This window comes from Haemaphysalis longicornis, unplaced genomic scaffold (assembly GCF_048455015.1).
Source record: "Haemaphysalis longicornis isolate Haplotype H1 unplaced genomic scaffold, Haemaphysalis longicornis Haplotype H1 scaffold_4, whole genome shotgun sequence".
Lineage (NCBI taxonomy): Eukaryota > Metazoa > Arthropoda > Arachnida > Ixodida > Ixodidae > Haemaphysalis > Haemaphysalis longicornis.
In genome coordinates, this window is record NW_027526361.1 from 5046799 (window position 1) to 5067262 (window position 20464).

The 20464-nt window shown below is 47.0% G+C and overlaps 1 protein-coding gene and 1 pseudogene across 6 annotated transcripts in view; one reads left to right on the forward strand and one right to left on the reverse strand.

Moving 5' to 3' along the window:
• Positions 1-20464, forward strand: part of Rbcn-3b (WD repeat-containing protein Rbcn-3B) — a 94322-nt gene that overhangs the window by 2927 nt on the left and 70931 nt on the right. For 4 of the 6 annotated variants that reach the window (XM_077705721.1, XM_077705724.1, XM_077705726.1 and 1 more), the window contains exons 4-13: positions 6700-6778; positions 7461-7629; positions 8154-8224; positions 9671-9790; positions 10696-10841; positions 12220-12243; positions 13966-14056; positions 17287-17452; positions 19050-19132; positions 19912-20071. In XM_077705721.1, coding sequence (XP_077561847.1) covers positions 6700-6778; positions 7461-7629; positions 8154-8224; positions 9671-9790; positions 10696-10841; positions 12220-12243; positions 13966-14056; positions 17287-17452; positions 19050-19132; positions 19912-20071 — 1109 coding nt within the window. The remainder of the gene's footprint in view (positions 1-6699; positions 6779-7460; positions 7630-8153; positions 8225-9670; positions 9791-10695; positions 10842-12219; positions 12244-13965; positions 14057-17286; positions 17453-19049; positions 19133-19911; positions 20072-20464) is intronic. The other 2 variants (XM_077705725.1, XM_077705727.1) reach the window with 1 other exon arrangement.
• Positions 2762-5089, reverse strand: LOC144178151 (uncharacterized; annotated as a pseudogene).

Below are 20464 nucleotides of genomic sequence, written 5' to 3' on the forward strand. Positions count from 1 at the left end.
GTCAATATAGGTACTAAGAAAATAAAATCACCTGAAACTTTTACCATACAGCGCAAAACTTGGGAGCAGGAAGCACTTTTTGCGCTGGGTAAACAAGCACATTGGTCAGCAGCACGACCGCACATCTGCGAACGCTTTTCCGTCAAAGAAATGCAATTGCTAGACGTGAGATATTGTAGAAGTTTGGGGGACACTTACTGCAGGAGTGATATACAACAAATAGTCACATAAAGTACTTAAAATGCTTAAAATAAATAAAAGTGTAAACTGGTCATACATTATAAACCTTGTATATCCAAACTGGCCAGCGCCGGCTCGTGGCCTAGCGGTCTGAGGCGCTGGAATTTGTTTTGAAAGTCGCACGTTCGAATCCCCGAGGGTACATGTATTTTTTTTTTTGTAAGTTGATTTTTTCTATGCGGCCGATGTTTTCTGAACTGAGTTCACCATTTTTAGGCCGTAACGTTCACTGCTCCACGAGCGAGATCGCAGAACGCGCGCATACTGACAATGACGCGCTAGCGAGTTCTCGTTGGCGTGCTGTTGCCACAAGCACCGACTGCTTGCGGGCAGTGGGCCCAGGCCTGAATCAGCACAACCTTGGCCTGGTGCGAACTAGCTTTTTACGAACAGACATGAGTGAGGCAAGCTCCGAATATGCGGGAAAATCGCATGGCATTTGAGAGTCTGCGGTGACGCGGAGGGCGTTCATCCACTGCGTAGGCCTCGTCTAGTGATTTCTACGATTCCAAGCCGCCCTGGGAGGTTTATCTTAGACATTTGACAGCCGACAACATGGCAGAAGCGCGGTACGGCGATAATTGAGAAATCGAGAATGCCCATCCAACAACGCCATCAGATGTCAAGCATGTTGTTTTACAGAACCGAAACCGAAACCGAAACTTTTGATTGCTAACCTTGGGCATCGTCCAATCACGGTGCCCCCCCCTCCTGACGTCACAGCCTTTAGTTGGTGCAGCCGCCGCAAACCGCGCATAGTAGTTTTTCTTCTTTCGCGCTTTGTAAAATAATTACCGATTTGTCAACCGGATAAACGATGAATAGTGTGCTAATTTGAGCCAGTCTACACAGTGCAAGCAAAAACGGGAGCTTGACAAATTCACTTCAGTGTCCCTTTAAAATCCAGAGACGATAACGGCTGCCGAGCTTGTTTTGATCAAGACGGGAGTTAAAATTTCGTTCGACCCGGCTACTTTACTAGCGTTGCTGTGTCTCGCATTGCCTGGCATGCTCTTTGTGCCGTGAGAACTGGCAGCGATTCACGTTTTGGTAGCATGCTGTGACTGCAGGAACTTTTGAATGTTTAAGATAGTATACGTTTTTCCTAGTGCACTAAATAAAACACCACCATTAGGCACACAAGACTTGATTGCGCGTAGTTTGGGGAAATGCGGGGACACTGCTTTGATAGTTATGCTGGAACTTCTTTTTTTATTTTGACACCACAGTTGAAATATACACACACAGAGCAACAAGAGGGCCATAGTTAGTATGCAACTATAAGCGTGGGAATGTCAGGCAGATCTTGCAATGCATATACAAACTCCACAAAATTGCCATAAGGAAATGTATACACAAATATTCATGAATTTACAGTACGACGCGCAACTCTCTTGTGTCTCCACATTCATCCAGGGGAACGTACGTGATTGGGTTTGACCTCTGAGATCGTCCCACAGCGGTTCACAAAGTTGAATGAAAAGCGATCCCACGTGACATCAGAGTCAGCACCTTTCGTGACGGGCTTTTGGGCCAGCTTGACAATCCAATCCACGGTTGCATTGATATTTCTGGCCCAGTTGCCCAACAAAGGTCGCAGTAGTTTTTTGAGAAGCCTTGGCGTGGTCGGCGTCATCCACGTCGCAGGTCAAAACGGAACACTGTGTGAAGTAGTGCAGGAGTGCCGAAAGAAGAAGACTGCACAATTTACCGCTCTGTCTGACCTCTGGTGAGTTCATGACTTTGCTAACGAATGTGCACATCAGCTTGCAGATGCCGATAATTTCAGTGGAAGGGTACTTGAGGTGGCCATTATCCAGCTGCTCTGTCATGCCGTAGAGTCCTGCAGTAGGGTTCTGCACCTGCAGCAGAGCCTTGCATGCTTTGCACTGCACCTGATAATCGCAAATGGAAAAAACAAATACAAGCAAAACGTTAGTCAGCCTCACCATGAGTTAATGTTCGTGTTTTGCTTCCAGCACTGAACTGAACTGCCCAACATATTTTTGTGAAGCTTATTCCACAAATTAAAATTAATCTGAGGGAAAGTAATAATAAAAGGTCGACAGCATTAGCCTGATCGCCACAAGAGCAGGACAAAATGACAGCGTGACGTTGAACAAAAATCAAAATTTCACACCTTTTTCTCGCAAGCCCGGACGATGTAGCCAGCCAAAAAGGCGAGGGGTGAAACTCAAAGTCAGCTTTCGCTTCGGAAGAGTAATTCACGAACTCCAGCTCGCTTGCAAGCTCTCTCGAGGCCCATTCTACCACAGCAGGTCGGGCAGCGAGGTTGCCATCCCGAACCGCTAGACTGAGGGGTGTCTTGGTCTCAGAGCTGGAGGGGGCGTTCCAACTCTTCGCAGCGTGCAGTATGCCAACCTGGAAGGGAACACGAAGTGAGCTTTTCTTTTGTGCCAAGTCGTCGTCAATTTCCGTACCTTTAGGAGCTTCTCCACGGTGAACACTGCTGTCCTGGCATCCACCCGGTCATTGCCGCCGTTGAATTGCCTCACACAGCTGAACAATGACCCTACAGGGTCGCTGTTGAAGCTACGGGTCAATACGTAGCGGAAGCTGGAATTTGGAAAGAAAAGTCAGTTTTAAAATCTTGGTTCAAAAGGAAAGAGCAGAAAGTATGATGAGAGAAGAAACTTACTTTGCATGATCGAGAAGGTACTCGACTGTTGCCACTGTCGACCTTGTGGTTAGCAGTGTCGCCTCGTACGTTTCGTTCATCATCTTGTTTTTCGATGGGCCACCGGAGAGCTGGAGGTCCTCCAGATAGGTAATGAATTCTATCTCTAGCCATGAAAGCCAGTCGTCGTCAGACGTAGAGAATGGTTCTTATTGCCGTCGGCGGGGTCTCACAGAACCAATGTCATAAAGGGCGTACCACTTGGAAACCATCTTCATGAAAGCAATGGTGGGCAAGCTGTCCTGAAAATCTTCAGAGTCCGAGTGGCACACTGGGTTTTGCTGAAGGAACTGCAAAGTGGTTATCACTTCAGCTGAGAAGATCTGCGTTGCTCCAGCTACTTTCATTTTCTCCAGGTTATTCGGTTCCACATGAGCCCGCGTAAGGAATCTGACTGGTTTCACAAGTAGCTGGGTTTGCATCTCGAACAGCTTCCTCAGGTACACACCGCCTTGAATTTGCTGCCCTCCATCCAAAATCTCCCGCTCGAGGAAATTGGTGCGCAGATTTTTGATCAGGTGATTCGGGTCAAACGAGAGAAAACACGGATTGCCTTCACGCATGGGATGGGGGACCGCGTGGACAAGTGCGTCCTCGCCCGAAAGGCTCTTGAAGAGGGAAAAGTTCATTTGGTGATTGTCAGTCACAACTCTCACTACGCGAAAACCTGCTTCTTTAATGGCCTTCATCACCTCGAGCGTCATGAAATAGAGCTGGTCACCCTTCAAACATCGAGTGAAAAAATAACCAACCGGAATGACATATCTGGTGGAGAGGCCTCTGAGAACAAAACAAAGCAATCGATTTGCGACTTCAGGGGTTGTTGTAGAATATTCTTCCAAACCATCTTCAGAACTTGTGTCGACAAGGCCAAAAATTTTGTTGATTTGACGGTCGTAGATGACCTTCTGTTGAATCGGCATTTCGTCGATGATGAGTGAGCAAAACTGCTCTTGTTCGACGCGCAGCCCTTCCACTTCCACACGGAGCCGCTCTTTAATTAACGGAGCGACTCCGATTTCTCCTGTAGACTTGCCCACATACTTTTGTAGGGTCGAACAACAGGGCAGCGTGAAAAGGCCTCAGGATCGGACATGAGCGTACCCTTTGTTGGAGCATGCCTTCCAAAGGACGCATTCTCTGACGACGGTCTCCCTGTACGTCGGCTTCTTCCCATTGAAGCACGAAACTTGATTTTTAATGAACAAACCCTTCTTGTCACCTTGTTCAGCGGCTTCCAGCACATTCAGGAACTGCTGGATTTCTTTGCTGTCATCATAGTGTTGCAGGCACTCGCGCGCTTCATCATGCTTTTCTTGTAGTGCTTGCAACGCTTGCTTGAGGCGAGAGACTTTCATCTCAAAATGGTGAATTATTCTCTTCATGTTCTCCATCATGCGCTGAAAATTCAAGTTGGTTTGCGACGTCCCTCTCTACTAATGATGTAACCACTCCTCTGGTTTCTGTCAGGGTCTTGACACACAAGTCTACATCGGTTTCAGAAGTTTTGAGTTCTAAGTGAGCGGCGAGGTCCGAGTTCGTGCCACCATTTAGTTCGCCATCTTCGGCTACTTCACTGGTCGCACACGGTGGAGCATCTCTCCGAGGCTGTTTCCTTTTTCTTGGTGCGACATCTCTCCACATGTAGGTCGGATAGTTTGGAAATATTGTAGGAACGGCGCTTGGCAACAACACTTTGTATTTTGTTGTACTTTTGTAATCCTCATGCTTGAAATGAACAGAACAAGACCAGTCACTTGGCTCCCATCTCGCTGCTTTTCCCGCGGTGCCTTTCCGGGAAATGTTGTTCAGCCAAACGGCTCGTCGTTCAGCGTCGCACGGGAACTCGTGGTAGCGGGTTCCAGGATCTTTTTTCGCGTTTGTCGTGCATAAAGGCACGCAGAAGTTACGTGGCATGATGCCGTATACACCGCCTATGCACCACTTTCTTTAGCTATATGGTCCCTACGCTCACAATCCCGCTGAGAAAAACATTCTCACTGACTGTTCCTTCAGTGGGCACAAGGGCTCGCCAAAGGAGGGTAAAAAAACTTCTGGGGTGGAGGCGGAGCTCTGCTGTTGACGCCTGCACCTACCACATTGTTCCAGAAAAAAAAAAAAAAAACACGAGTGGTGGCCGTGTGGGCCCGCGCGACGGTACGGCAGTTTTCGTGAATTTTGTCAGTCCGGGGTCGCGTTAATCAGCTTTCGATGTAGAGAATCTACAATGACAAAAAAATCTGGGCAAAGCCAATGGATTTTTTCTAGTACCGGTCTTCCTAGCAACCACCACGGTGCACCTAAATTGGCAGTAAGGCACGCCCCAAAAATGTTTGGCTTTTAGGGAACTCGTGCACGAAACGTTCTGGTCCTGCAGTCCCTCCCGCTCCCACTCCGTCACCCGTGCCTTTCACATGAATGTCATGGTGGCAGGTGCACGTTCTCGTGACTAATCTGCAGTGGCCGAAGTGCCCCTTTTTCATCACTTTTTTTCATTTTAGTTGCTCCCTCACTGGTAGCCAAGTGCTCGCAGCGGGGTCAGCCTCAAACATTTTTGCCCCTTTCCTTTGAAAGCCTTTTTTGTGTGCACGTACAAACCAACATCAACTGGAAAGTGGTACGAACTCGGCGCGAACTGTCCGAAAAGAGGAAATAAGAACGTGCAACTCCTGGAAGCATAGCCGTTCCCCGAGCAGTAAGCTGAGGGGACGCCCTTATGTTTATTTCGCCCAAGGCTACCGCCAAGAATGGTGGACCGGCAGCCCGCACATTCGCAGATCGCTACTGGAAAAATATCCATCACACCAACTGCCCCGTTTCATTTTAAAGCGCCATTGCGGAAGCTCGCTCAACATGTCGGCGTGGGCTCGCGCCGCTCCGTCATGAAACCCGTCCCCAAACGCTAGCGCCGTGAGGAAGTCTAGCGGCAGCAAACGTAAACACCGCCACTCACGCCTTCGCCCGTTGCAATCCGGGCGACGCGGCAGGCCGCACCTTGCGTGCACTCTCATCCAGCAGCCGTGATGGTAGTTTGCTTTTTTGCATGAAGCAACAGCGAAAACTGCTCAAAATAAAATTCCCTTGCCATGCGATACAATTTAGAGGTGAAACGTGTATCTTTGCTGCAAATTGCAGTGCATTTCAAGGATTTGTGGATTTCATTGCAGTGCATTTGCAGTGCATTTCAAGTATTCAAGGTCTTGAGCATTTCAAGGATTATTCGAGTTATGTTTGTCCAAGTTTGCTCACTAACATTTGCAGATATTGTTAAACCACTCTGTTGCTGTTACCATCTGTTTTGCCGCACTATTTATGTGCTTTTTAGTGTGCTTGCTGGATTTGACTACAGATTTGAAATAGTTAATCTTAGCTTAATCCAAGTTTACAGTCCCCTTCTAGTATTAGTTCATAAGGTTATGGTGTGACATACCAGCAGACAAAATCTGCTGAAACATGCTAGTTGCGTATCTGTATAATTGTAATTTGTTTACACAAGCACAGGTATTGAAAAGCACTTTGGGTAACATAGAAGTCAGGATTAGAGGTGATTTTCAAAGTTCGCTCTCTTTATTAGGGCTGTTAGCGTGCCCCTAAATACAGCAGCAATGGAAATACATGTGTGTAGAGATGTTCTGATATACTGAGCTATATCACCACATGAACATTTATATTGTTTGCTTAGATCAACTTGTTGCAAGCAGTTTGTCGTGAAGGGACCCACTTATATTTTGACCTGTGTGATACCGCCTTACCTTGTGCAGAGAAATGTCCCTCTGGGACCTAACAGATGGGAGGTGCTTGGAGAACACCAAGCTTCCATATGTTCACACTCACATGCAGGTAATTCCACGACTGTCTTGAGATTTGTTTGCACTCTCTCACATCCAACTTCTGATGTATTTCTTTTTAGACTATTTTTCACTCGTTTCTTAGTGCTTTCGCATAAGGTATAGAGAAATTTTTTTATTGCATGGCATCTGCCTTCTATGCATCTACCTTCCTTGCTAGGCAGTACCTGAGGGAGGGAAAAATGCAGGCGCAAAGTGTCCGGGCCAACAAAGCACCCTTGTCTGTCCCTTCCGTATGTCTCAATCGTGGAAAATACCTACTGGCTAGCTCAGTTGTCAGTGTTCCTACAGTATCTCTGAAATTGCAGTGCATTTCGTTACAACTCTTGGCAAGGCAGTTAACGCTGGTAGCAACGGTATACTTATTTGTGGCAGGACATGTCAAGAACTTCAGGATTCTAAGCCTACTCCCCAACCCTCTGAAAGAGTATCTGGAAATATATTTTTTTATTTAAAGGAGCTTCAGTGACATATTAGTTAGCCCAGTACACCCCCAACCCCTTCACCTTTGAATGGCTCATTCATCTACTTTGTGTGCCAGTATGCTTTAACCATTTTAGATTGGCTAGATTCTAGGGTTCATGAAAGCTCAAAGCTCTGTAGGTTGTATGAAGTAAAGAGATTTATTCACTTCTTGAAATCCAAATTTTGCACACTCCTTTCTTCCCTTTCAGTCGCACATTCTCTCTGGGGGCGAGAGCTCACACCTCTTCTGCAATGGCTATTACGCTGACATTGTTGTCCTCGACACCATGACCTTGACTGTGGCATTCCAACTGGTGTCACGTGTTGCCTCCGACTGGATTAGTGCCATGCATGTCATCAGAACACCTAAGCGAAATGGTGAGTCATTCTGCAAATTTATTGCACAGGTTGAGCAAGAAAACCAAGGGCCCACTGCTCACTGATTCACACCACAGGATGGTTTGCCTCTCAATGCCTGGCTTAATTGTTAATTCAACTATTGGTGCAAATTTCTTATTAGCTTGCAGGACTGATTTTTTTACACAAATTGCAGTGAATTTGCTGAACTTTTACCAGTTGTGACATATCACAGCTCAAAGGATGAGGACAAAGAAATACACAACGCAGGCACTAACTTCCAACTAAAATCTTGCAAGCATTCAGGGTTTATGCATCACGGGTTCTGTGCATAAAATAGGAAAAGGAGAGGAAACTAAGGCTTTGCAAGGCTTGCACTGAGCCTGTATACACTAGTCTAGAGGTTCAAAATGGAAACCACCTCAGTTTATTTTTATCTTTTTGTATTGTTACGAATTTGAAAAACTAAAAAACATCCATGCCTTCGTATTTTACCTGGATGTCCCTGTTTTATTACCTAACCTCCTTGCAATGTTTGTTTACAGAGGATATTGTTGTGGCGCTCTCCTCATGTGGCATGGCAAAGGTGTGGAATCTTTTCCCAGAAGACCTCAAGGTTAGTGGCACACCTTCTCTATTTTGGAAAAACAGATGGAAGGGGCAGAAAAAATTCTGCGATTCATTGCCACAACCAGAAGATGTGGTGTTTATTTAGCTGCTGCGTCACATTCTCTCGCTTGTCTTGTGGGTGCACAGACTTGTTGAACAGACACATTTTGCTGTTAAATGGTGGGGAGTGGCTTGCCGCTGCCTCTGGGTCTACCGAACACAGTGGGAATTGGGGACATTAAGGATCCCGACCTCGTGGCACACAGTCGAGAAGGAACGTGGCGCGGCGAGACCCAGGAACATGACATCAGGCGGCGCTGCAAGTTTAGCAGTGCCCAGAGAGATGGCACCACCGCACCGCACGCTTGCTCCGCGAATGTGCATGCGCATGGTGACTGAGATTGAGGTCGGGTCGGAGGAGAGATCGGTGGAACACAGCGAGCAGTGTGGCCGGCCTGGAACACGTCTCTCAGGTGGGGACTGACTCTGTCGTGATCGCGCGCCATCTGTGCCTCCCATTCCGATCTTGACTGGGTGATGTGAATCATGAATGCCGTCGAGCTTCATGCTTGCATGCTTTGGGAGATCCCTAATAAACGGCTGTGCTACTTTGTTCTCATATCGGTGAACCTTGCTGGGCTGCTATGGAAACGGTGGCCAGCATGGTGGCCTACGCCAGAGAGCCGGCTAGGTTGCCCCCGAGAACCCCACAATTTTTTCATGCTCGACGGCTTTCACGATTCACACCATCTGGTCATGATCGAAATGGGAGTCACAGACGGCTCGTGATCACGAAAAAGTCAGCTTAGCTGAGATGCGTCACATCCATCCAGCCCACTGTTGTCCGCCGATTTCTCTTCTGACCCGATCTTCAGCTCAGTCATCTCGCACGCACATGTTTGCGCAGCAAGTGTGCGGAGTGGTGCGGCCATCTCTCAGGGTACTGCTGAACTAGTGGCACCACCTGACATGTTCTCGGGTCTCGCTGCATTGCGTTCCTTCCCGACCATTCACCACAAAATTGGGATCACGAATGTCCCCGATTGCCACAGTACACTTACGGTCTGCCAGCACTTGCGAGTGATGTGTAGTTTAGGACTGTCAGTGTCCTTTGGCAGTCTGACGTGGGTATTAAAGACGGCTTCCCGGACCATGTGCATTTTTTGTTGTGACGTGAATGCAAGTGCCGACATGTGTGGGGAGGGAGGCAGTCTGCACCGAGTGTCGTGTGATGCATGCGCAATTCCTGGAGGAAGTGACTAATCGCATGGCATAGTGGGTGAGTGCCGCGACCTTCCCTCTTCTTGGGCAGCGACGTCTGTACCGCCCGTTTTATAAAAAAAGAAAGATTTGTTTGGAGCACGTGTGAGGGGACGTTGTCCGAGAGAACATGGTGTGGCAGGGTGCTAAATCATGGCTGCAGATTGCTTTTGCCTCACCTTTCTCCCTGCAGTCTTCCGAACCGCTCTACGAGATGGAGTCCAAGACTTTGAAGTGCCTGAATGCGCTATGCCTGGCATGCTGTGCCTACAACCAGCGCACAGTTTTGGCAGTGACGGCCAAGTTCTGGCAGGTGAGACTGTAGTACCCAAAAGTGGGATGTTTCCCAAAACTGCTTGCAGAAAATTGATGCAAGCTGACCGGTTCTGAATCGCTGCTGCAGATATGCCACCGTGTTTCTTATGTTGATAAAAATGTCATGTTCTGGACTGCTATGGTGGTTTCCGGATAGCTTGGGAAAATGCTGGCCGTAGCATATGTAGCATGTGTGTGTCCAGTGGAAGGTTTCAGTAAAAAGTGAAACAATGGCAAACAACAAATACTATAATCATTAAGCAGAACCAAAATGCCGATTTTGTGGGTACTACTTTTGCTTAATTGCAGGCTTCTCTAATTTTGGGCACAGATTTTATTGCCATCAGATGCATTATTTTTTATATATGTAGGATTGCAAAAGTTTAGTTTCGGAATTATGGCAAATTATTCATTTCATGTTGCCCTTATACATTTAATCACAATTTTTTTTTGTAATTTATATTCATTTAATAAAGGGCCATTTTTTTACAGGGTACGATTCTATATGCCTGTTCTGCCCATAAAAGAACTGAAAGGAAGGCAGTGTTCAATATAATAGCATACACATTGCATCCAGTATCCATCAGTGACCTACAGTCCCGTGCATGGATGGAATATAACCTCAGTTAGCCTGAAACCTTCCTTTTGCAATAACTGCTGGCTTCCGGCTGTACCTGTGCGTCACAATTAAAGACACTTTATAATTGCCAGAGAGTGCAAACAACTTAGATTCTAAAGTTACGCTATAGCTGAAAATATTTTCTTTATTCAAGTCATTCTGTTCATGTGCGTAAAATGCACGTACACTGTTGAAGCTCATGCGTTATTGTTGTTCATACTAATGAGAGAGTGTTGTCAAATGTACGAATAACCTGTGACATTTCTGTCCAACACGTTGGCTAGATATACGATGCATACGACTTCGCGCTGCTTTGCTCCACGGACAACCGGTCGGGCGAGCGGTGGATGGGCGGAGACTTTATTTCTGCCGACCGCGTGTGCATGTGGAGCGACAAGGGCCGGGGCTACCTTTACCAGCTGCCAGCCAAGTGAGTGTTCTCTTTCGCAGCACTCCTGTCTTGAACACATAGCTGTGGTTGCAATTAGGATTACAGGAGGAATTGCCGTCGCCTAAACTTGGAGGGACCCAACATTACGGCCGTCGCCGTAATCACAGTCTCATGTAGTCACTGTACTAAAACACCGTCAGCTTGTTTAAGCCTCGTACTAAAACATAACGCGTACTGAAAAAACACCGGGACACTCGTTTACGCCTCGCGCTAGAGATCTTCATGCTTCAAAGACCAGAGACCTTTACAGCAAAGCTGTATACCTTTACCCTCAAAGGGTTTCATCTACGTTGGCAAAAATGCCAAGGCGCCATCAATACGCTTATACACTGCATGCTTCGCCCCTCCCCGGGTTTCACATTAGTGGAGATGGCCCGGGATTTTCCATTTAAGACTTTGCGCTGTGACCTCTTGGTAATCTACACAGCAAGGTATCTGACGTCCAGGAAAATTCCCTTGAAAAACGTGCATGGGAAATTGACATTCAGGTTGGGTGTTTACGGTCATCATTTTCTACGCTTCTTTTTGCAACATTTGTTCACACCTAAGCCAAAGTTTACATCATACATGGTTATGTGTAGTGATTACCAGACAACATGGTTACCACCAACATCCAGTGCTGTGTGGTGAAGAGTCAAATTATGTAATGCTGCTTGATTCCCATACACTTTTTGGGCCTTGGAGAAACATGCAAGTCTATGCGTAATTTCTTTCATGTGAAGGATCTGCTTTTGATTGGAAGCTGAAACAAGATTCCTTCAATACTGGTTGTTAGTTGCTGGATCCAAGGGTAGCTTGACTTGTCTAACATGTGTTTGCTGTACCTTATTACAGAATTCACGAAGCATGCAGTCTGCATTGGTGTGTTTTATTGAAAAACTTACTCGTCAATTTTTGCGCCAGTACAGCTAGTTGCAGCAGTGTTAGCACAGCGGGTAGTGCATTGTGTTGGTGAGGTGTAATGTTAAGTAGTCGTTGAAGATCTTCATATTGTCATCATCAAATGACATATTCAGCATTTAAGGGGGACCGGTGGGGCTTAGCTCTTGCAAATCGATTCTTAGTGCCACTTTGCAATGTAGATAAGAATCCCAGTACTAACGTGTAATGTAAGCCATGCAGCCACAAGAAATATGTGCATAAAGCTATATATGTTGGTTTAGTCTTTTCACATTCAAAATCAAGTTTTGTCAATTTCTCAGCAGTGTGCGTGGAACATGGGGGAAGTATTAATAGTGTGCAATTCTTGAGCTACCAGTGAAAGAGACTGACCTGCAACGTGTTCTGTGTAAACAGCAAGAAAAAGGGAGAAAAAATCGTAAACCAAGCCTGTCTTGTCTCTTTCTCCTCCAAACAGCAAACTGAAGGGAAAAGCAATTAGGTTGGTATGTGGACACAACCTTTCCCTGCCCCCACCAGCTTGGCTTTTCCCCTGTAACCTGTTGTGCCAGGCGCATGCACCGAGTGTTGCCTGTCTTGAGCGCCCCGGTGCATATACAGCCCCAAAATTAATGTGCATCCCACCCCTCTCCCCCACCGTTGCCCAGTGCTGTGTGGCTGATGTTCATGGGTGAGGCTCAATCTTCCAGCTGAAGGACGTCTTTGAGTTTCTTTCAGTAGGAGCGCTGACATACCTCCGCTATGCTGCTGCAAGCATGCGCAAATTGTGTGATTACTTAGTCTTAAGCCCCTGTAGTTTCTTCTGCCTCGAAAGCAGGACTGAAGGAAGCTTTTGTGTACTAGGCAGTACTCCAAAACACTCCTCTGCCGTACCCGCCGCGGTGGCTCAGTGGCTAAGGCGTTGCGCTGCTGAGCACGAGGTCGCGGGTTCGATTCCCGGCCGCGGCGGCTGCTTTTCTGATGGAGGCGAAAAGCAAAAACGCCCGTGTGTACGAGATTTCGGCGCACGTTAAAGATCCCCAGGTGGTCAAAATTAATCCGGAGCCCTCCACTACGGCGCGCCTCATCGCCTGCGTTGCGTCGGCGCGTTAAACCCTACAATCAATCAATCAACTCCTCTGCCGTAATAGTGCCTAACCGACATGTTGAATAGCAATGTGCAAGGATCCTGGTAGAGGGCAGTCTTGAAATATTTGTGCAACGCACAGCTGACAGCACATAAAATGAACTGAAGTATAAATAGGTAAATTGCACTCCTTGTAATGTCATTTGCTGATATCAGTTAACATATTGGTAATTGTTGAAAAGTTTGCCATGAGGCCGCGTGTAGGATGAGGTTTTCATTTGCCGCTGTCACATTTTGAGACTTACTGGTGCTTTAGTACGAGTTGTTTATTGCAGTATCTGTCTTTTACGTGAGCAGCTTTAGGAGGCACAAACGTGAGGCCTATTTCAACATTAGCTTCAGTGCGCATAAAGAAAAAAGCGTGCTTCAGACTGGAAGAGGGGCAAGCTTTTGAAGGCCCTGATTGGCAGCTTGATGCTGGCATGAGTGTAACGCACACCGACTAGGTGCCTGAGCATGTTTGCTTTTCCCTTTTAGTTCGTGCGGTGCTTGTGTATTACTTTGCTGCATCTGGCAGCTTGTACCTAACCGTACCTGCAAGCTCGCATTTGGCGGCAGTTGATTCATCCTGCAGCCTAACTGCTCGCTGCAAAAGGTGCGCATGTGCATTTTATATGTTGCTAAAGTTCTCAACATATTTGAGCAATCTTGGTGAACCTCGGAAACTAAATTATTGACTGTTCTTCTGTTGTCAACATGGCCATCTAAAAATACTGTCATCATTGGACTTGAAATCGGTATGTAAGCCTCTAGGAGCTGGTAATTGCATCTTCTGTAATAAATTTTCGTAAAAGTCTTCAGTACAGAGTATTTTAGATCATGCCTTGTCTACCTAGTTCACCTTTCATCTGAAACTGAGGAATAAAGAAAGTTGTTGCACTAACTGGCAAAAGCCTTTTACAGAAGCAGTCTCTGTGCCAATTTAGTGGTTGCCTCTTTTAAAACATGTTCTTATTTCATTACAAGGCATATATAAAGGTTGATAGGAACTGTTTAGGCTTTCCCAGGCACTCTAGCTATGTGCCTTGTTACCGGGAGTGAAAAATGAGCCTGCTCTAATTTCCTCCGCTTGCCCAGTGCCATCGCCGAGAGCAAGGAGTTCCGAAGTGGGCCCAGGTCGGAGGAGAACTGCTTCTTGTTTTGCGTTCTCGCTGTTCCAGGGGAGGAGGCAAGTCTTTGTTGAGAGGAAATTTTTGTCGCTGTTTAGTACTGTTTAGTACCGTGACATCTACCTGACCTACTGCTAAAGGCAGTATTCCGTTCCGAGTTAGGTACAAGCCAGGCTCTTCAGGGGGGGTGCAGATTGTCAGTTAAACAAGTAAGTTGATATGCTGCTCACCACCCTTAAACCAACTGAAAAGGTACTGAACCAACTTTACTTACAAAAAGAATGAGTAGGATTGAGCCAAGAAAACATTTTACAGTAAAAAAAAAAAAAAAGGCTGCTTCCAAGCGTGAAGGAAAAAAGAAAGTTCAATTGGGATAACATTTGTCAGTTCAGTTCAGGGCCCTTTTAAAGGGGCCATGCAGACAAAATACAAGTTTGCAAAAAATTTTACTGCTGCTGGTGCTCAAACCCAGGCCGTTTGCACGGAAACCTGCGATTCCACCAATAGGCTACCGAAGCCTAACAGCAGAGTTCTTTTAGCAGTTGCTCAAAACAATACAAGAGGGTCCAAAGCAAACCAGTAGATGGCACCGGGTGCACAGAGGAAGGGGCGGGCTTGTACCCACTAGGGAACGGAATCCCGCCCTGTTCAGAACCAGTTCGTTAGATTCCACCTGAATAAGTTTTGCTGTACCCTGTTCATTGCATGCGCAGAGTGTAGTGCGTCTTTTAGTGTTGGGAGTCGCCACATTCCCCACTGCACATAATGCAGAGTGGCTGGGGAATAAAAAGACCTGAGTAGGGTGCGGGCAGATCAGGTTGTCCGCTTCGCCTGTGTGTGATGGGGACCCCAAAGCAGTTTTCCCAGCGGTTGATTTCCCTTCCGGCATCTGCCTCGAGCCCTCGCAGTCTCTTCTGCCCTCAAATGTGCCATTTTGCGCTCACTTGTGTCGCAGAAGTGGTGCCTTGCTCACATTAGGGTTTGTCTTTTTTTTTCCCTTAGTTGCAGCAACGAGAAAGGTTAGCTTCTGTAACAGAACAATACAGGAAAAGACTCTGCATGATCCATTTGCTGTACTGAGAAAATAGAAACATGCTGCTTCCAAGCGTGAAGGAAAAAAGAAAGTTCAATTGGGATAACATTTGTCAGTTCAGTTCAGGGCCCTTTTAAAGGGGCCATGCAGACAAAATACAAGTTTGTTTTACTCAAAAAGATTTTGTGTTTTATGCTTGTCCAGGAAGAAAACGGTGCTTTATTCACTGAGAAATTAATCAATTTAGTTAAAATTTTGATTCTCTTGCCAAATTGTGTTTTCGTGACGTCTGCAATGACGCCACAAGAACAGGGCTTCAAGCAAAATCTAGTGGGCCATTAAGCTCAGCAGCCAACTGCGAAGCCTTGTTTACCGTCAGTTCTCCCAGATGGTGCCACCATACTGTGTCAGGCCGTTTTCTGCCTTCCCTTGGTTTTTGACCGTATTTGTACCTGGATTGCTTTTGTTCAGGTAGGGAATAATCAATTTGTAAAACATGGTGTTTGCTTGACAAATATGGTCCCGTAAGACAACCCCAAAGCGCCGCACTGCTGTGCAGCTAAAACGCGTATATAGTGCGCGCAATACCAACAGCAGTACCCGTCAGTACTATTCTATTCTATTATTTACCCCACCATTCTTACTGCTATAAAAAGAATGTGCCCTAAATTTAAGCGCAAATAGCTCGTTCAGCAAGCTCATAAGCCTTGCCTAATTTGCGTTTGCTTTTGCCAGCCTCAGCCAATTGCGGAGCTGGGCATAGGACATCATAGGTTCTGTTGCGAGAAATGAGCTGGTGGGTGGCATCGCCATTCCCTTTTTTCCTAATTATATAGCTTATTTGAGCGAAGTTTACAGTAAAAGTGGTGTCAGTAGGATTCTAACGAGGCAACCTTTGAAATGAACCAAACTTGCGTTTTGTCTGCGTGGCCCCTTTAAAGGGACCCTGCAACACTCTTTGAGCAGTACAAGTAAACCTGCGCGACGTTTAGATTCCACTGCCAGGAATACCTGAGCCAAATATTACACGTGCACGTGAAGCGGTGAGCGCGCAAATCGATGTGAAAGACGTGGAAAAACCAACCGCTCTCTCTTCAGTTGTCCTCATTATGCATGGCCTAAGGGACGTCACATAGGCCATGGCTGCCCGATCGGCTGTCACTGGTCAACTTCGCGGCTAGATTCTCCCATTTCCGTCGTCGTCATCGCTGTGTACGAACCTCTTCTATGCCTGAACCTGTAGGCACAGTTTTGCCGTTTATTTTGTGTTTTGAGTGCGCGCGGAGTTTGAGTGATGAGCTCAATACTTCCCTTTCAACGGGACCACTCGACTACAAACGTTTATTGCTTCAAAAACGCCCTACCAGCCCGAGCGCGCACTTGCGAGCAGGCACCCATGCCTGCTTTTTTGTGGCACCAGACCGGAAATAGGCCCCTCCGCGTTGCGGAGAAAAGGAGAAAACTACCCGGCATGTGATATATCGAAGGCTGCCGAAGAGAACGCCGCAAGCCGCCCCCCTCTCCGGGAGAGAGCGCGCAGCTTTCGTCGCCTTGTCCGCGCTCGAGTTGAGAGGGAACGATTATGCGCGATTTCTCATCGCGCGTAGTTTCGTTAATTGTGAACGGATTTTCATAATTCTTGCGGGAGGAGATTTCTGGGACAATAGACTTTATCCCAAAATACAGTACTAGTAGTCGATGGCAAGTGTTGCAGGGTCCCTTTAAGGTCAGCGACTGATTGGGCTGTTCTGGTATGTTACAACATGGACCTGAGCTTCAGTTTCCTAATGCACGGTGTCATTTGCTTGGCAGCTAGGTCTGCTGACCTTGCTGAGTAGGGTTGTTTTATTGTTTGTGGAAAATGAGATGATAGCTGAAAGAACAGAAGTAGTGGAGGTGAAAGTACTAATGCATTGGTTATTTGCAATGACAGGCGTTCAGAGCTGCCTATAAGGGGAGGTAGCTCACCTGTTGTACTCCTGCACGCCCCACCATAGGTGAGGTTTCACTCATTGCGTCAGTGTCAAACCGAATAAATGCCTGGCTCAGCTGATCTCAGAATGTGGCCTAAAATGGGAGGAGACAGTTTTTTGCTTCGATGTTCCTCGATGCAAACGAAGCACGCTAGGCGACTTGCTGCTTGAAATGCCCCGAGTCCATTTACTGCTCTCAGTGTTTCCCGGTCAGTTCCGCCGTGTTGGGACGTGTTCTCGTTTCTGCAATGGCCTTCCTTACACTTTGGCTGTTTCTTTCCAGAGGCTTGTGTGCCCTCCGGCCATGGGCTTTTTCACAGGCACTCGAGGCGGCTTTCACAAGGTGCTTTTACGGGGAGACTCAAACGGCCGTGTGGCTCTATGGAACGTGGTCGATGTAGCCGCTTCCGATGTAGCCCGCATGCGTCAAGAGGCAAACGCCGTTGTCCGTAAGTAGTACTGTTGTCAATAAAGGTGATGCTGACTTTGAAATTCTGCGTTCCGGATCTGTGCCACTTGTCCACCGTACTTAGAGCGCCTAAACTTTCACCAGCGCGTTGGAAAGTGTACTGAACATGATATGATTGTGGCTGCATTAGTGCCGCGCATCAAACTGAGGAATTCGCTAATAATTATTTTGTTTATTAGGGACGAACAAAACGCTTCTTGAATGCGAGTGACGTACTCGCGAGTCAAAGGAAATCACGAGCTGGTGCTTCTGTCAGCTGCCATGTTGTTTGTTTTGATATCGCGCGGCAGTGGTTGCTGCCGGTGGCTTCGATGGTTGTCATCTCGCAGGGAATGTGTTCTCATGACGGAATAAATTTTCCCGCTCAACCCACAATGCATGGTTATTCCGCGTGCTTATGCAAAAACTTTTCTTAACATCTACTACCTGCGCCACGAGTGTACGGCTCTTGTGGGAGCATCGATCATTGATTAAAGAGCCGCCGTATGGGGGGTATTGGTAGCTGAGGGAAGCGCTTCTCTTTGTGATACGATTTTCTAGGCGGCTGCATTGCCGCGTGCTTGTCACTTCCGTGTTGTGCTGAATCGTCCCGTCTGTCATGAGTGCCCTGGGCCCGAAGAACTCTCTCGGTGCTCGTTCAGAGCAGCGTTCAAACCGGCTGCTTTCTTTGCTGGCCTTTTTTTTCTTTTTTAGAGGTACAATTTTTGGGGGGGTCGACCTACATTCGAGCCGACTTACAATCGTGTAAATACGGTACAAATTTGCTTTATTCTAAAGATTGGGAAGCTCCTACATCACTACAATTTTGTTTGACAGAAAACGTTTTTGCTGTCACAGAAACTTGTACCCAAATGGGCGGATTTCCTATTCCCAGCTGACTGTGTGGTATGATGTTGCAAGGGCCCTGTGAGGTACCTGGGGGAGCAGTTCAAAACACTCGACACCATTGCATTTGGGTTACTCCAATTATCAAGCAATCGACAACCGTTGGATTCCGTTGGGCATCACAACAGAGGTTAGCACTTCAAGAAACAAGACACAGGACAGAAAACGAACAGGACGGGCACTCCTGTTCCTGTGATGACCATGAACCAACTAGCCCAGCTGCAAGTTTTATCATGATTCTGTTGGGCTGCGTTTAGCTGGGCTGGGTTTGGCACGTTGCATCACCTAACAGTAGCCTATTGCAGGCCCTCACTTTTGTCACTGCAGTTTAATGTGCTCGCCACACATGGGTATCATTGGTTACTTGCACAGAGAGTGAGTCCAAATCTGTTCTGTTTGTCAGGTGATATTATCAAGTCCTGACAGGCTTTCGTGGAAACAGCCATGAGAGAGAATAATGAGATTATAAAGAAGTTTGTGCTGAAAACGTATGTGCAGAAAAGACTTCAAGATCAGTTTTTGCTTATTTACTTCCTGTCGCTATTTCGTTGCTTACAAGACCATGATGAGTAAAAAATATGCATTAGGGCGCAATGTGGTGTAGTGAATTTCTGAAACAAGAAATGTGCAGTTTGAGCCCGTGTACCTTTCTTCAAAAGCAACTCACCTGAGGATCTTTTTCTGCCTTGCAGAAATGAAGCCTTTTCTGAGCCTTGCTCTGCAGGAGGCTTGGGATGAAATGAAACCTCCACCTCCTGGCATCCTAGACAAAATGGTTTGTTGCCTCAATTTTAATTTGTTAATCAGTCTCTTCTAAGGGCTAATGTTTATTTAATGCTTGGCAAGAAGACCATACAGTTTCCCGCTGCTTCCATTAGCTTAGCTTTATTGTCTTCAATCGTGCGCTCTGTATTTCACACACACACACTACCCTCGGTGGCGGTAGTTGCCAACCCATTATACCGATGCACATGAAGTACGTTGTAGTTAGTTCAAGACCACGGGGCGACGCCCACACATCAGCCTCTGCTGGAGAAATAAAATTTTTCTCTCTCTCTCTCTCTCTCAAGACTGGGTTTCAGTGCCTACTTTTCAACAAAAACACTTGTGTGCCCAACCATAATTTACCAATGCCATGCTTATTCTTCAGCTTTCTGTGCATCAGTCTCTATTCGAACCTCACACACAATGGAAGAACAGCAGTTGGAGCAATCGCATTTTAAAAGTCTGTGCACAAACCACCTTCAGGGCGACAGGCTATGATTGTTTCTACTGGTACTGTGCAGTTGGAAAAGGAGAGCGGAAACCCTCCAGGGTGGGTCAGGGGCTGAGGCCCAAGGATGCGGGTTCGATCGCAGCCGTGGTGGCCACTTGTCAGATTGGGGCGAAGAGCGAAAACTGCTGTGTGTCGAGGTTTGGACACACACTGAACACCTGAAAGGGGTGCAAAATAATTGGGAGCAGGCGTAGCCTTGGCGTGCTAAGCGCCATACTAGTTGGAGCACATGTCGCACCGACTCCCCTCCCTGGTGTCCCAACACGGTGGGGGTGCAGGAGCTTCCCGGGGAGCAGCAGGAGCTGAAGCTGACAGCCAGCGTGTACCTGCCCCTGCAAGGGCGCCTGGTGGTGGGACGAGAGGACGGCAGCATTGTGGTCGTCTCGGCCACCCAGGCCGTCATGCTGCAGCTGCTCTACGGGAAGCACCACCACGACGGTGAGGAGGCGCCTGACAGCGGTGTCTGCCGCTGAAATGGAAGCTTAACCCTCTTTCCAGTCCAATACTTTTACTCACGGTCCGGCCGTTTTGGTCCAAAACTATTTTGCTAATTTCTGGCACTGCGAAAAAAAAAGGCAAACTGTGCAAGCAAACCTCACGGTATATTTATTTTTTCTCTTGCATTCTGCTTGCAACTACTTTACCAATATTTCAGCAGCGTGTGAAACCACTCGAAGCTATGTCCTGCGTGCAGGCCACTGTTGTTAAAAAACTGCAGGGTTTGCAGAAAAACAGTTTCCCTCCCACTTCCTCTTGTTCTTCTATCTCTACCGACAGCTGATGGAATTCTCTACCTCACTGAAGTCATCATTGCTCTAAGTGCACCACCGT